Source organism: Choristoneura fumiferana, chromosome 15 (genome assembly GCF_025370935.1).
Source record: "Choristoneura fumiferana chromosome 15, NRCan_CFum_1, whole genome shotgun sequence".
Taxonomy (NCBI): domain Eukaryota; kingdom Metazoa; phylum Arthropoda; class Insecta; order Lepidoptera; family Tortricidae; genus Choristoneura; species Choristoneura fumiferana.
The window spans coordinates 12,915,026-12,929,208 of NC_133486.1; the positions used below are offsets into that span (position 1 = coordinate 12,915,026).

At 34.6% G+C, this 14,183-nt stretch overlaps 1 protein-coding gene, 1 long non-coding RNA gene and 1 pseudogene across 2 annotated transcripts; 2 read left to right on the forward strand and 1 right to left on the reverse strand.

The window, feature by feature from the left end:
• Window positions 1-633: 633 nt before the first annotated feature.
• Window positions 634-1,695, forward strand: LOC141435901 (uncharacterized; annotated as a pseudogene).
• An 8,367-nt stretch (window positions 1,696-10,062) lies between these two features.
• On the reverse strand, window positions 10,063-10,646 carry LOC141435636 (uncharacterized). The gene is made up of 2 exons (XR_012452203.1): window positions 10,379-10,646; window positions 10,063-10,278 (listed from the first exon to the last, which is right to left on the reverse strand). It is a non-coding gene; the product is annotated as an uncharacterized lncRNA (long non-coding RNA).
• An 849-nt stretch (window positions 10,647-11,495) lies between these two features.
• On the forward strand, window positions 11,496-12,963 carry LOC141435637 (small ribosomal subunit protein uS10m-like). The gene is made up of 3 exons (XM_074098376.1): window positions 11,496-11,629; window positions 11,837-12,093; window positions 12,666-12,963. Exons 1-3 carry the CDS (start codon window positions 11,615-11,617, stop codon window positions 12,913-12,915), a joined length of 522 nt encoding a protein of 173 aa, XP_073954477.1. The 5' UTR covers window positions 11,496-11,614; the 3' UTR covers window positions 12,916-12,963.
• Window positions 12,964-14,183: the final 1,220 nt, after the last annotated feature.

A 14,183-nucleotide genomic window follows, 5' to 3' on the forward strand; every position in this document is an offset into this window, starting at 1 on the left:
CATTTTGCGTGGCAGGTATTTTTTTTTCTTGTGTTTATGTCAATTTTTGTTGTGATTCTTTCGTTCAACTACTTTAAGGAACTACTTGTCCTTCAAGTAGCCTAAAAGGCAACCAGTCGCCATTTAGAATTTTAGGTCGTTGATTTTCATCCCGAGTTAGACTACATATTATACTAGCTATAAATTACCTACGTTGGCAACACTGCCAGTGCTACCAGTAACAAAAAGTGTAAGTAGGGTGCGGCCACATGCAGTCGCTCGTCGCTTGTTTGTAGCGATAAATCTGGTCACGTGACCCCGTTTTGAATGTGATTTTGATTTTCCCGCGGCTCGAAAAAGTAGCGTCATGTCGCCGCGAGTGGCAGCATCGACAAGATGGCTACTTGTAGAGCCCCTCTGCAAGCCCGGCCGGCAGCTGTCATTGGCTGTCATCACAGTAGGGTACCTTTTTAGAAAAAGGCGGGAACCTTTGAGAGGGAAAGGCGCGAATTTCTAAAAGAAATATTTATAATTATTAATAATTCTGTATATATTGTATATTTTTAGGTGTAAATATCTGTACATACTTACGGATAAGTGTGTAAATATTACATAAGCTATAATGGGACGGGAGAAATCTAAAAAACGAAAAAAAAAGAAGGTGCTGAAGACAGAGGGTCCTCCGCCGAGGACTCCGATTATGAAAACGATGCAGATAAGTACAGGCCGTACAAGGTAACAAATTATTCTCGTAAATATCCAGAAAATTCACAGAGGCGAGACTTCGTTGTGTTCCTCACACACCAATGCGCCGACAAGCCGTTTTCGGATGGCGATAAAGTAAACTTGTCCCAGGCCATAAGAAAATACGCCATATCGGGAGTGCTACATCTGAGGCCTATGAATAAATATAAAGTGGCTATAACATTCGATTTGTCAAACAATGCCAACACGTTTTTAGGTCACAATAAATTCCTAGACGAATTGGGGCTTAACGCCTCAATCCCCGCAGCAGACACAGAAGTTACTGGAGTTGTAAAATCTGTCCCAGTTGGTTTATCGAATAAAAATATATTCGCAATGATCGGCAGCTCACGAAACGTCATCCAGGTGCGGCGATTCATGCGCAGGGTGAGGGCAGATGGGGGCGAGGTCGCGTATATTCCCACGCAGACTGTCGCAGTAACGTTTGCCTCTACCAGCTGCCTGAGTACGTGTACCTGGACTCATGGAGACACGAGGTGACGCAATATGTCCTCCAGTTAAGCAATGCTTAAAGTGCCAACAGTTTGGACATATTGCTAAATTTTGCAAAAATAATGAGGTTTGTTCTATCTGTTCCGAAAATCACAATTATAAGGCCTGTGGCGCCGACAAACAAAATCCAGTTTGCGCCAACTGCAAGGGTAAACATATTGCAATTTCCGCGTCTTGTCCTATTAAAAAAAACAAAATAGAAGAAAACAAAATCAAATCCCGAACTGCAGCCTATGCCGATCTATTTAATGAAAAGTCTTTCCCCAACTAGCTGCTAGGACAGCTGAAACCTACTTAGAGAATATGCTTAAATCTCAATCATTTTTAAATATGATCACGCAAGTGATCATAAAGCTAGTAGCTAATAAAAACGAATCGCCTATAAATACAGAAACAATACGTGCAGCGTTCCAAGGTACGATAAGAGGGAACGCTCAATCTAAAGCATAATGAACGCCCTCAAAAATCGTACATTGGAACGCTCAGAGTATACTCCACAATAGGCACGAATTTACAAACTTTTTATATCAAGAATATATAGATATTGCGATCATTTGCGAAACCTGGTTAAAGCCTCATCTGAGGCTAAAGGTCCTGGGTTTAACATAGAGCGCAATGATTGTGGTAACAAACATAATGGTGTATGTATTCTGATACATAATAGTATTGCATATAACAAAATTAACACATTTTTTGATGACTCTCTTCAAAATATTTGTATACAAATATCTGTTAATAGTAAACAAATTAGTATAGTAAGCTTTTATAGCCCTACAAATTGCAACCCAGTTTTTTGAAAAAAAAAATTTGAAAATTTCATTAAATCTATACCCGAACCATGATAATCGCAGGAGACTTTTGTTATATTGTCTATGGTCCAGAGAGGTTTATTAAAAAAATAAAATGATTGTCAATGGACGACCGACAAGGAACTGCGAGGACGCGTTTAATTTCTCTCCCATTTAATATTAAATAATAAAAATATAATCCTCCCCGCGCCCCAACACATGGTGTCAGAAGTCGGCAATGGAGAGAACAACGGACACAAGCAAGGTACGCAATATTGTTCTTGCCAATGGCCTTAAGCCATTTTGCCTGGCTAAAGAGAACGGCGGCAAAGAGTGCGCAAATTCGCAGAAATGGAAGTTGTGGAAACAAAAGTTTATGATATTTTTGAAGCTAATGACCTAGAGAACGTACCAAATCAAAAGCAAATAGCGATATTTTTAAATTCCATTGGAGATGAAGGACTCGAGATATTCAATTCATTTAACGTTGACATAAAAAAAGAAACACTACCCTCCTTATTGGAAAAATTCGATTCAAAATTTAACGAATACAAGAATACAACCGTTGAGAGATACAATTTTTTCACAAGGTTTCAAAAACAAAACGAAAATTTGGATGAATATGTAACATGCTTAAATAATCTATCAACCAGTTGCAAATTTGAAAACATAAAAGATTCGTTAGTCAAGGACATGTTCATAATCGGAATAAGAAATAATCAAATCAAGGAAAATTTGTTACAAAAACAGTTAAAAGACATAAATGAAGCAATAGAAGTCGCAAAAACAATGGAATTATCGTGTCAAAGATCGAAAAAATTGGGAAATGAAGAATCAGAGATAGTTCAAGCAATATATCGAAATACCCACACAAGCAGAAATCCTACTCCAGGACGTCCAACAAGATCAAATCCAAGCCAGACTTTCAAAGAAATTACCGGAACAAGAGCAGCAGTCGAGAACAAAGACCTACAAATTCTTTTTCAGCACATTTCAGGGCAAACAGCAAATCAAAGGGCAGCGACATAGTCTGTAAAAGATGTGGCCAGCAGCATCGAGTCAGATGTCCAGCACAAGGGAAAATTTGTTCAATTTGCAAAAAGCCAAACCATTTTGCATTATGTTGTTACTACAAAGACCAAAGTAAAAATAACAGAAATGTAAGTTTTATTAATTTAGAAAATTCAAATGAATCTGACATTAATAATGATAATAATTTTTCACACGATTATGTAATTAATATAGTAAATAATTGCCATGATAATAATTCATCAAATTGGAAAATTAATTTAAATTTTCACAACCAACGATTTAGTTGTCAAATTGATACTGGAGCAGATATTAACGTAATTTCACTAGATATTTTGCAACAATTAGAAAAAAGCTGCAATATTAAAATTCCAATTCAAAGTGCATATGATAACATTTTTACATTTTCAGGTCAATTAATTGAAAACTTAGGTAGGGTCATGCTGGATTGTTCATTTGACAATGGACGCTGTGTCAACATTATGTTTACTGTCGTTAAATGTAAGTGTGCGACAATTTTGGGCTGGAAAACTTGCGAGGACTGTGGTATTGTTAAAAGACTGTTTGAACTTACAAATACACAAAATACTAACCAAAGGTCAGTACAAGCAATCATTGAGAATTACTCTGATGTATTCGAAGGGTTAGGATGTTTACCGGGTGAAGCTCATTTGGATTTAGACAATAGCATTACACCAAAAATTTGCCCGGTACGCAGAATTCCCTTTGCATTACACCCTAAACTTAAATCCGAATTAGATAGAATGGAAGAACAGCAGGTCATTCAGAAAGTAACCAAGCCAACTCCATGGGTCAATGCTATAGTACCAGTAGAGAAACCTAATGGAGGATTACGAATTTGTCTTGACCCGAGGAATCTTAATAAAGCAATAAAAAGACCTCACTTTCCTTATCCTACCTTAGATGATTTGCGATCAAAAGTAGCTGGTGCTGCAGTTTTTTCCAAATTGGATGCGAATTCTGGGTATTGGATGATAAAACTAGACTCTGAGAGCAGTGACCTCTGCACATTTAGTACTCAATTTGGCAGATATAAGTTTCTTCGATTACCTTATGGCATTAACTCAAGTGGTGAAATCTTTCATAGAATTATGACAGATTTGTTTGGAGAGCTACCTGGTGTTCTGATATTTGTTGATGATATTCTGATATATGGTGTAAACCAAGCAGAACATGATAAAAGGTTAGAGAATGTCTTAAAAAAGGCTAGAGAAGTTAACTTAAAATTTAATAGGTCTAAGTGTCAGTTCAGTAAGACAGAAGTAACATATGTAGGACACATTTTTAACAAAAATGGTATTTCAGCAGATAATTCTAAGGTCGAAGCTATCATGAAAATGCCTAAGCCAGAAAATGTCAAGGATCTCCAAAGATTTTTAGGCATGGTAAATTATTTAGGTTCATATATACCCAACTTAGCTCATGAAACCAGTATTCTTAGAGATCTTCTTAAAAAACAAAACATATGGCAGTGGACGCATAATCATGATAAGCAATTTTTTAATTTAAAACAACTAATTTGTCAATCACCTGTTCTAGTGCACTATGATGTTAAAAAACCAGTCCGAATGTCAGTTGATTCTAGTCAAAGTGCTGTAGGTGCAGTGATTTTTCATGGGAAAAACCCTATTGCTTACTCTTCCAAATCTCTTACAAAAACACAACAAAACTATGCTCAAATAGAAAAAGAATTATATGCAATTGTTTTTGGATGCAAAAAATTTCATCAGTATATTTATGGTAAAACTACTCATGTAGAAACTGATCATCAGCCTCTGGTAACACTGTTCAAGAAGCCACTTTCAGATGTCCCAGCACGTCTGCAAAGAATGATGATAACATTGCAGTCATATGATCTAATAGTTTCTTACACAAAAGGCACTGAAATGTATGTGTCTGATACATTGTCAAGGGCTCCAATTATGAACACAGAGGTAGATGAATCTGATTTTGATGACTTAGAGAACAAAATGATCCGTCAAATTAAATTATTAACTTCTAATTTAGCTATAACACAGAATAAATTACAGGAAATTGTGTGTCATACAGGGTCAGACATGGTCTTACAAAAATTAAAAGAATACTTTAAGACAGGATGGCCAAACAGCAAACAACAATGTGACCCATTAACTTTGCCATATTGGAATAGTCGTGATGAAATTCATGTAATAGATGAAATAGTTTTCAAAAATCAGTCTGTAATAATTCCCAAATCAATGCGGTCAGAAATATTGGAAAAATTGCATGAAGGTCACATGGGAATGGAAAAAACCAAAAACTTGGCACGTGGTAGTATTTTGGCCAAATATTTACCATGATATTGAAATGAAAATAAGACAGTGTGAAGCTTGTGTGACATACAGTTCAAATAAAACAAAAGAAACATTATTAAGTCATGAACAGCCAATTTTGCCATGGCAAAAAATAGCTACAGATTTATTTGATTATAATAATAAAAAATATCTTCTGGTAGTAGGACTACTATTCTAATTATATTGAAATAGCTCATTTAAACACTGATCATCGCAGTCAAACAGTCATAACTCATTTAAAGTCAATTTTTGCTCGACATGGTATCCCGCTGCAACTTGTGAGTGATGGTGGTCCTCCATACAATTCTCAAGAGTTCCAAAAGTTCACAAAGGACTGGGATATAGAGCACATTACATCTAGTCCACACTTGCCAAGGTCCAATGGTCTTGCAGAAATTTCTGTAAAAATAATAAAAAATATATTTAGAAAGTGTGAAAACTCAGGTACAGATTTCTATATAGGTCTGTTACAGTATAGAACAACTTCGAGGGGAAAATTAAAGTCTCCATCTGAACTACTTATGTCGAGAATACTAAGAACTAAATTACCTATAAAAACTAATAATTTGAAACCTAAAATTGTCAAATTTTCTGATCATATAAAAGATAAGTCTGAAATAATGGAAAAAAGAAAGTCATATTATGATAAAAGTGCTAGTGAACCTAAAGAATTTCATCCAAATGATGAAGTATATTATAAGAAAAGTCCTAAAGATCTAGCGTGGTCAAAAGGATGTATTTTGTCTAAGTCAAACTTTCCTAGGTCATACCTAGTGAAAGGTGAAAATGGTACAGTATATAGAAGAAATACACAACATATTAAGTTGTATAAGTCATGTCTATTACAGTCAAATGATGAAGTCAATGAGTCAAATGGTCATAATCGTCACAGTCTTGTAAACAATAACAGTCAAAAAATGTCGGGGTCACAGTGTGAACAGTCAAGTCGAACATTTAAAGTCAGTAAACATAAGTCAAAGTCAAATGATGAAATTGAGTCTAAAAGTCAATGTTCAAGTCAGTATGAAAATTATTTGAAGGGGAAGGATAATGTGAGATATCATTATTTTATTCCAGACTATTTAATTAATGCTAAAAATCAAGTGTCAAATTATATAAATGAAAGTCAAAGTAATCATTCCAAGACTAATTCGATGAATGATACTTTTATGTCTGTCGAGTCGAGTCAGTCAAATAATATAATAAGTTCTTTGAATGAGGAAAATGTACAAAGTCCATCGAATGATAATAATGTATTGAGTCCGTCAAGTGATCAAAATAATTTGTCAAATAATCAGTCAATCATAAGTCCAATGTCTAGCTCGTGTTTCGAGTCTGATACTTTACAGTCTCCATTATTTATAGAAGTCAATGAGGACGGTCAAGATATCCAATTTTTATCTGAAAATCAATTAGTCATGTCTCCATCAGATATACAGTCAAACTCTAACTCTAGTAGTATAAAAAACTTACCTGAAATGATGGATATTGCGGTCAGTAGCAATACTCCTGAGTTGAGGTATAGCTCTAGAGGAAGATTATTAAAACAAACAAAGAAACTGGATTTGTGACTATATTTTATTGTAAAATTACATAACAGCTTATAACTAAAAAACACCAAATATGACGATGTTAACACTGATAATTTAATTTAAAATTGTGACATGTATTATTTTATTTTATAAACTCTTATTAACAATAGTAAGATGTTTAATTGAATTGTATTGTAATTAATTGAATAATCAAATTTATAATTTAAATAATAATATACAATGTCCAAATGATAAATATGGAAATGTCACTGAAATGTCATTAATGTCAAAATTTATTTTTTTATCTTTAAGAAAGGGCATGTAATATTGTCTATGGTCCAGAGAGGTTTATTAAAAAAATAAAATGATTGTCAATGGACGACCGACAAGGAACTGCGAGGACGCGTTTAATTTCTCTCCCATTTAATATTAAATATAAAAATATAATCCTCCCGCGCCCCAACACAACTTTAATGCTCATCACACGTCTTGGGGTTGTTGTTCTACTTCATCACGTGGTCGTACTGTGTTAGATGTTGTTGATGATAATTTTCTGGTACTTTTAAATGATGGTAACACCCACTACTGTGGGCTCTATGACTTGGCGTCCTAATGCGTTGGATCTAGCATAGTTTCTCCATCGTTGGCTCCTCTTTGTACTTGGTCAGTCCACGACGATCCTCTGGGTAGTTATCATCTACCTGGAATAATCAATTTGGTTCTAAATAACAATGTAAATAATTTTGTAAATAATAACGTAAATGGAGTACATTTGCCCACTCACCCAATTTTAAAATGGTGAATTGGCAAATGTATGCCGAGAATGTGGAGTGTAAGTTAAATAACTTTCAGTTCGACTCTTACACGCCTCTTGAGGCCTACAATTTGTTCACGAATATCCTAATGTGTGCTGTCACAGAGTCCATACCGAATCATAAAGGTCCCAGTCCCATGACAAATAGTCCTAATCGTTTTTGTACTGTTAGAAAATCTAAGAAAAAATCTAATCTTCCATGGTGGAATGATAAATGTTCCACAGCTGTTCAAAACTCCAAACAGGCGTACATCAATTTTAAACAAAATTTTACTTTAGAAAATTACCTAGAATTTAAGAAACTCCAAGCTAGAAAAAACTTGTTATTAAAACAGAAAGACAAAATTCTTGGGCTGATCTTTGCACTTCTTTTAATCGGTTTACTCCATTGTCAGTAATTTGGCGCTTCATGCGCAAATTCAATAAAACTTATGTTCCTCGACACTCTAATAGTAATCATGAATGGATTCTAGATTTCTTGCAAAATATACTCCTGATAGTGTGGAAAATGTAAGTAGTTTGTCTCTTGAATCCCTTCCAGCCCGCACAATGATTATATCATAAACTTATTTACCCTTGAAGAATTGAAATCTGCAATATATTCACGCAGGGATACTTCGTTTGGTTTAGATGGAATTCCATATATGATGTTCAAAAAACTGCCAGAGAGTTGTCTGATTATTTTACTAAATATTTACAATGCACTTTGGACAAAAAACGACATACCACCTGAATGGACAACTGATTGCATCATTCCTATATTAAATCTGACAAACCTAGGTTTAATCCAGACTCTTATCGTCCTATAACATTGACATCATGCGCAGGAAAAGTCTTTGAACAATTACTTAAGCAGCGTCTTGAATATTATGTAGAACATAATGGATTGCTTCCAAACAATCGTTCAGCACGTGAAAGCATATCTTTGTTTCATTTAGATATACTGAAAAGCATCAAAAATAACAACAAACTTATTTCAGTGTTTTTTGATATTACTGGTGCTTTTAACAATGTAAATATTGATATTTTATGTACAGAACTGTTAAATATATGTTCACTTAAAGTTGTACAGTGGATTCAAAAATTCTATCTTGTAGAAAAGTGTTTGTGAAGTATGATGGTGAATTGTTTGGTCCTCGACTATCTTCCATAGGAGTTTGTCAGGGTGGAATTTTATCCCTCTGATCTTCATTCTGTAATACGTCGCTTAAATTTGGTAATGGGTCCTAATATCAAAAATTTACAATTTGCCGATGACCTTGTTGTATATTTATCTGGAAATAATTCTAACACAATAATAAATAACTTAAAACTTAGCATTAACAAAACTCCATAATTACCTCTCTTATTAAAATCTCGCAGTTAATCCATCTAAGTCTAAAGTTGTCGTTTTTGGTCTAAAATCTAAAGCTACTTTGCCTCTTTATTGTATAATAATACACCTCTGCCAATAGTCACAGATACCAAGTTTTTGGGTGTCATATTTTGTCACAATTTATCCTGGAAAAAATATGCTGAGCATTTAGAAGTCAAAGCCAAATAAAGCTTTTAATATCCTTAAGTCATTGCGTGGTACAAAATGGGGGGCTGACCCAAAATATTACTTATGCTTTATAAATCTTTAGTTCGCAGTCATTTTGAATATGGGTTTATGTGTTTTGCTTCAGACCATAAAATTATAGAGAGTTTAGAAAAAATCCAAAATAAGTGCATGCGCGTTGTGACTGGAGCATTTAAAACCACTCCTATTGTTTCATTACAAGTAGAGTGTAATCTCCCTCCAGTAACAATAAGACTTGCATATTTGAAGGAAAGATTTATTGTAAAACTACATGCTGAATATGACAACCACCTTTTAAAAGAACTCTTGAATATTAATCTATTGCCTTTCCAAAAATCTTTTTATGTTTTGCAGGGCCTATCTGAATTTAGCAGTTTTTTAAATCAAATTAGTATACATAAAAGCAATAACCACTTACCTTGTTTCGATGGGCCTTATGAAAGTAAATTTAGTCCTATAATGTTGTGATTGATAATGGTCTCTCCAGAAAGGAACAAGTATATGAGAAATTAGCTTCATGGAATGGTTTTAAATTCATTTATACAGATGGATCTAAAATGAGTCTAGTGTATCTTCAGCTATATACAACTCCGAAAACAAAATGGGTCTTGGTTTCAAAATAGACAAACATGCTAGTATTTTCACAGCTGAGGCATTCGCTATTCTTTGTGCACTGAAGCACATATCAAGGCAAAAAGAGGCATGTAAATGGGTAATTGTCAGTGATAGTATGAGTGTATTAAAAGCTATAAAAAATAATAAAGTAAAATCTAATACAAATTATTTAATTTTCCTAATTAAAGATCTTTGGTCTGAGCTTCACTTAAAAAACAAATTTGTTATCGAATTCATGTGGACTCCTTCACATATAGGCGTATCTGGTAACGAAAATGTAGATTTCTTGGCTCAGTCAATTGCAAACTCTCCTCCATCTATTGATGTTAGTTTTGATGTCCTACTCCCATATACTGATGCTATTCCAATACTGAAACAAAGAATGTATGTTCAGTGGAAAAAACAATGGGATCATGTTGTGCAAGTAGAAAACAAGGGTTCTTGGTATGCTGCCTTAAATGTAAACTTACAATCTGTATCTTGGTTACGTAAAGGTAATATCTATCGTAATATAAGCTTTTACAGCACAATCTGTCGTCTTAGGTTAGGTCATTTTCGCCTCAACCATCATTTGCATCGTATGAAAATTATAAGTGATCCTCGTTGTGAATTGTGTCAGTCAAATGAGGATCAAACCATAGATCATATAGTCTATCATTGTTCGTCTTTCGGCATTCAGCGCCTTGTGCTGATGGACGAATTAATCCGCATTTACGGAGAACCACATCTGGTCCCGCTCTCTGTTCAAGAGCTGATAAAGAATCATTCTACATATGAACCACTGTACAACTTCATTGTATCAACAGTAAAAGAAATATAATTTGTTTCATTAATGTACAAAGTTATAATATTGCTTCATTCTTTGTATATTCCTAATTTTCTATCGTTTCAGTGAGTGTAGGTTGTTGTTTCTTTAAAAAAATATGGCTCTGTCCATCGGAGGACAATTTTGCCAGTGTCTAGTAGTTTTTGCCGTTGTACGGTAAAAAAATTCTAGAAAACGAAATATGAGAGGTAATGGTGGATGAACGATGACAGCGCGACCGTAGTGTAGGTTAGTTTAAGTAATTGGTAAATCAACTGACAGGCGTCAAATCAGAGCTGTCAGACTATTTCCTTACAGGGATTTTTAAAGGATCATCTATGTAGGTTACATAGAAGTTTTAAATAATTATCTTGTATTTTCTGGATTGAATATTTATACACCGGACTTGACTATAACTGAAGAAGTTTTATTGGATGTGACAACATAGAAAGCAAACACTGAAGAAGTTTAACTGGATAAGACAATATAGAAAGAATACTAAAGAAGTTTAATTGGATATGACAACATTGAAAGAAATACTGAAGAAGTTTTATTGGATATGACAACGTTGGGAAAGAAAAATATTGAAGAAATTTTATTAAATTGACATGGAAATAATATATATAGAAGTTGAAATAAATTATAAGTATTAACTGATGACGAGGCGATATGGTCCCTGACTTTAGCCTGTCCGAACGGACGAATTAAAAAAAAAAAAAAAAAAAAAGGTACCTTTTTATATACTGATTGAGAGCTGTCATGCCAATGTCATAAATAATAAAGTCGGTCAGTCGATCGAAGTCCCGATTTCCTACGTTTTGTGTATATATTAAGGCTCTATTAGCTTAAAAAGCAGCGAAACTAGTAAAGTTATAGTTGGAGCTTTTATTCTGATCAAAACATGAACGTAATAAAGGTAAAACATACACAACCTCAAATTGGTTCTAACGATTAATTATAATCCTTTACTTATGTATTACAGTGATACAAACACTTGTTTCTCATTAGACTTTTATTTATGATATTGCCAATGTCGTTCCAGTTATTCTATAATGGAATTAGTGACCATAACCTTTACCTTGTAGGGGCGAAATGGCCACTATTCATTTATCTTACGTTTTAGGGAATTTGGAAATCTAGGCCTCTAATACGCAATGCCATAGCCACAAATTATGCTGCTCTCCGGCCTCTTTCCACTATCACTCCTGTATCAATGCCAATGACAATTGAAGATGCCCCAAGCCCCAGTGGCGTGGAGCTAGATAAGTTATACAAGAAAGTTGAATTGGAAATGAGAGGCATTGATCCTGCTGTGCTGCTCAGCTATTCCTGGTTCTGTGTAGCAGCCGCTTCGCATTTAGGCATAGAAGTAACTAAAAGGTTGGTTTACAAATGAATCCTCACCTTTATCTTTATAAATAACTTACTAGTGATTAACCGATTTTGTTACGAGTTCCAATCACCTTTTAACATAACTTACCCAAAATTATTGAAAAGATGTTGTTGTTAAATTGTTTTTCTAGTAAGCAGCCATGATTTGAATCCACATCCTTTGGTTTACCGTGCCCAGAGTGCTACATTAACTTGTTTGTTACACATGGTTGCATATGCCAATAGTCTTGGGTAGGGCCATTTTTTCAAAACTATTATGAACCCCGAGAGAACTCCAAATCCAAATCCGTCATTCCAAATTGCAATGGAAAGTAAATATATAAAGCTCTTTATCATAGGTATATACACAGAGGAGGCCGGGTGGGCTGTGCCCACCCCAATATGGTCTAGTGCCCACCCTAGGATGTTGGGCTACTGACTCGAAATTCTATAATACTGATATCTTCATACAAAAATCCAGGCCAGGCCTGAAAAATAACCCTGTATATGCCAATGCTCTTTATAAATGCAAAATTTGGTGCAAAGATATTGTTTTACATATTTTGACTTTCACATTCCAGTTTTGCTCCCCGGAAAGCTGAAAAAGAGAGGCATACTCTCCTCCGATGTGTACATATCTACAAAAAGCACAAAGTCCAGTACGAGATCCGAACGTACTTCAGATTTGTACACCTTCAAAAGCTTACTGGCTCCACATGTGACACATACCTTGAATACATAGAACGGAATCTACCAGAAGGTTGTGCGCTGAAAGTAACTAAAGTTGAATGCCAGAAGTTACCGGAACACATCACTCCACCCACAGAATAGTTGTTGTAAAAGTAGTTGTAGGAAGTGTAAAATAAAAGTTTAAATATATTTGCTTTATTTACATTTCAGCAATTCAGAATCATTTAGAGACATTGATGATTTCAGACTATAATCAGGTGGGTTGCTGTTGGGGTTTGGCAAAGCAGAGCCACTGCTCCGTCTCCCTTAGTATGGCAGCGCATCGGCACTCTTGAGTCTGAATAAGATTTTGCTGCAAGAGCATACTGGATAATTTGTTTGGATGAATCATCAGATGCTACCTGTAGTTGGCTGAGCTGACTTTTCCCGATGAAAATACCTCATATCTGTAATCATGAGTGACACATGAAATATCGGAAGCTCATGAAGTCTAAGTAATCATGGTTTTAAATTAAACACTGTTATAGGTACATAAGATTTTTTTGGAACCAGTAAACAACACTAAATTTATAAAATAGTGACAATTTTTTTTTAGTTCACTGTAGGTATACATTGAAGTTTCCTTATCATATAAAAACATGCTGAATTTATGGTATAAAAAGCTTTTAGCAAGGTAACACTTAAAAATACCTGTGTACTTAATTGCTTAGCTAGTAAACAGTGTCTCAAACACACAAGTCTATCTAGGAATAAATTTGGCGTAGTTATGGTACAATAATTATTTCTTCTGCTTAATCTGTCATCTGCCAGGATAACAGGATCAAAGGATTTTGGGCACAAATTTGTGCCTCTGGGAGAGGACAGGTTAAGTAGGCTAAGACCCGGTTTCACCACTTTTTAGTACCTGTATTTTATGAGGTACGTACAGCCTCTACACGCCTAAATCAGCAGCGTAATCTAGCTCTGGTTTTTTCAATGTGTTCTGGTTACATAATATACTGAGAGGCAAAAATGTGGCCCTCATAATATATGTATGCAGTAATAGGTAATTTTGCGTATAGAATGGGCCAAATTTTGTGCCGCTGAGTATGTTTAATATATAGCTCACAAAGGTCAGAAATCCATTTGGTACACGAAATATTGGAAACATTATAGAGTATTATAGTTAAAAGGCCCTAAATCTAAGCATCGCACAACAATCAATGGATTACTATAACTATAACCCATGATTTCTAAACTATATTATACTTTAGGCGTTTAAAATACCTAGTAATAATGCTTTAAGTAGCACCTAACTTAGTATTCCCTTTACGATTTTCCTTTAGAGGCTGACATTTATAGGCCTCATTAAAATACAAAAAAAAACTTTTTCACTTCTCATGTTCGTAAAATTCGTGTTTATGCTGTAT

Bases quoted from the DNA above. Each gene is read 5' to 3' on its own strand.
- LOC141435637 (XM_074098376.1), top strand. The intron at 12,094-12,665 runs GTTGGTTTACAA...TTCACATTCCAG, and splicing joins GGCATAGAAGTAACTAAAAG to TTTTGCTCCCCGGAAAGCTG.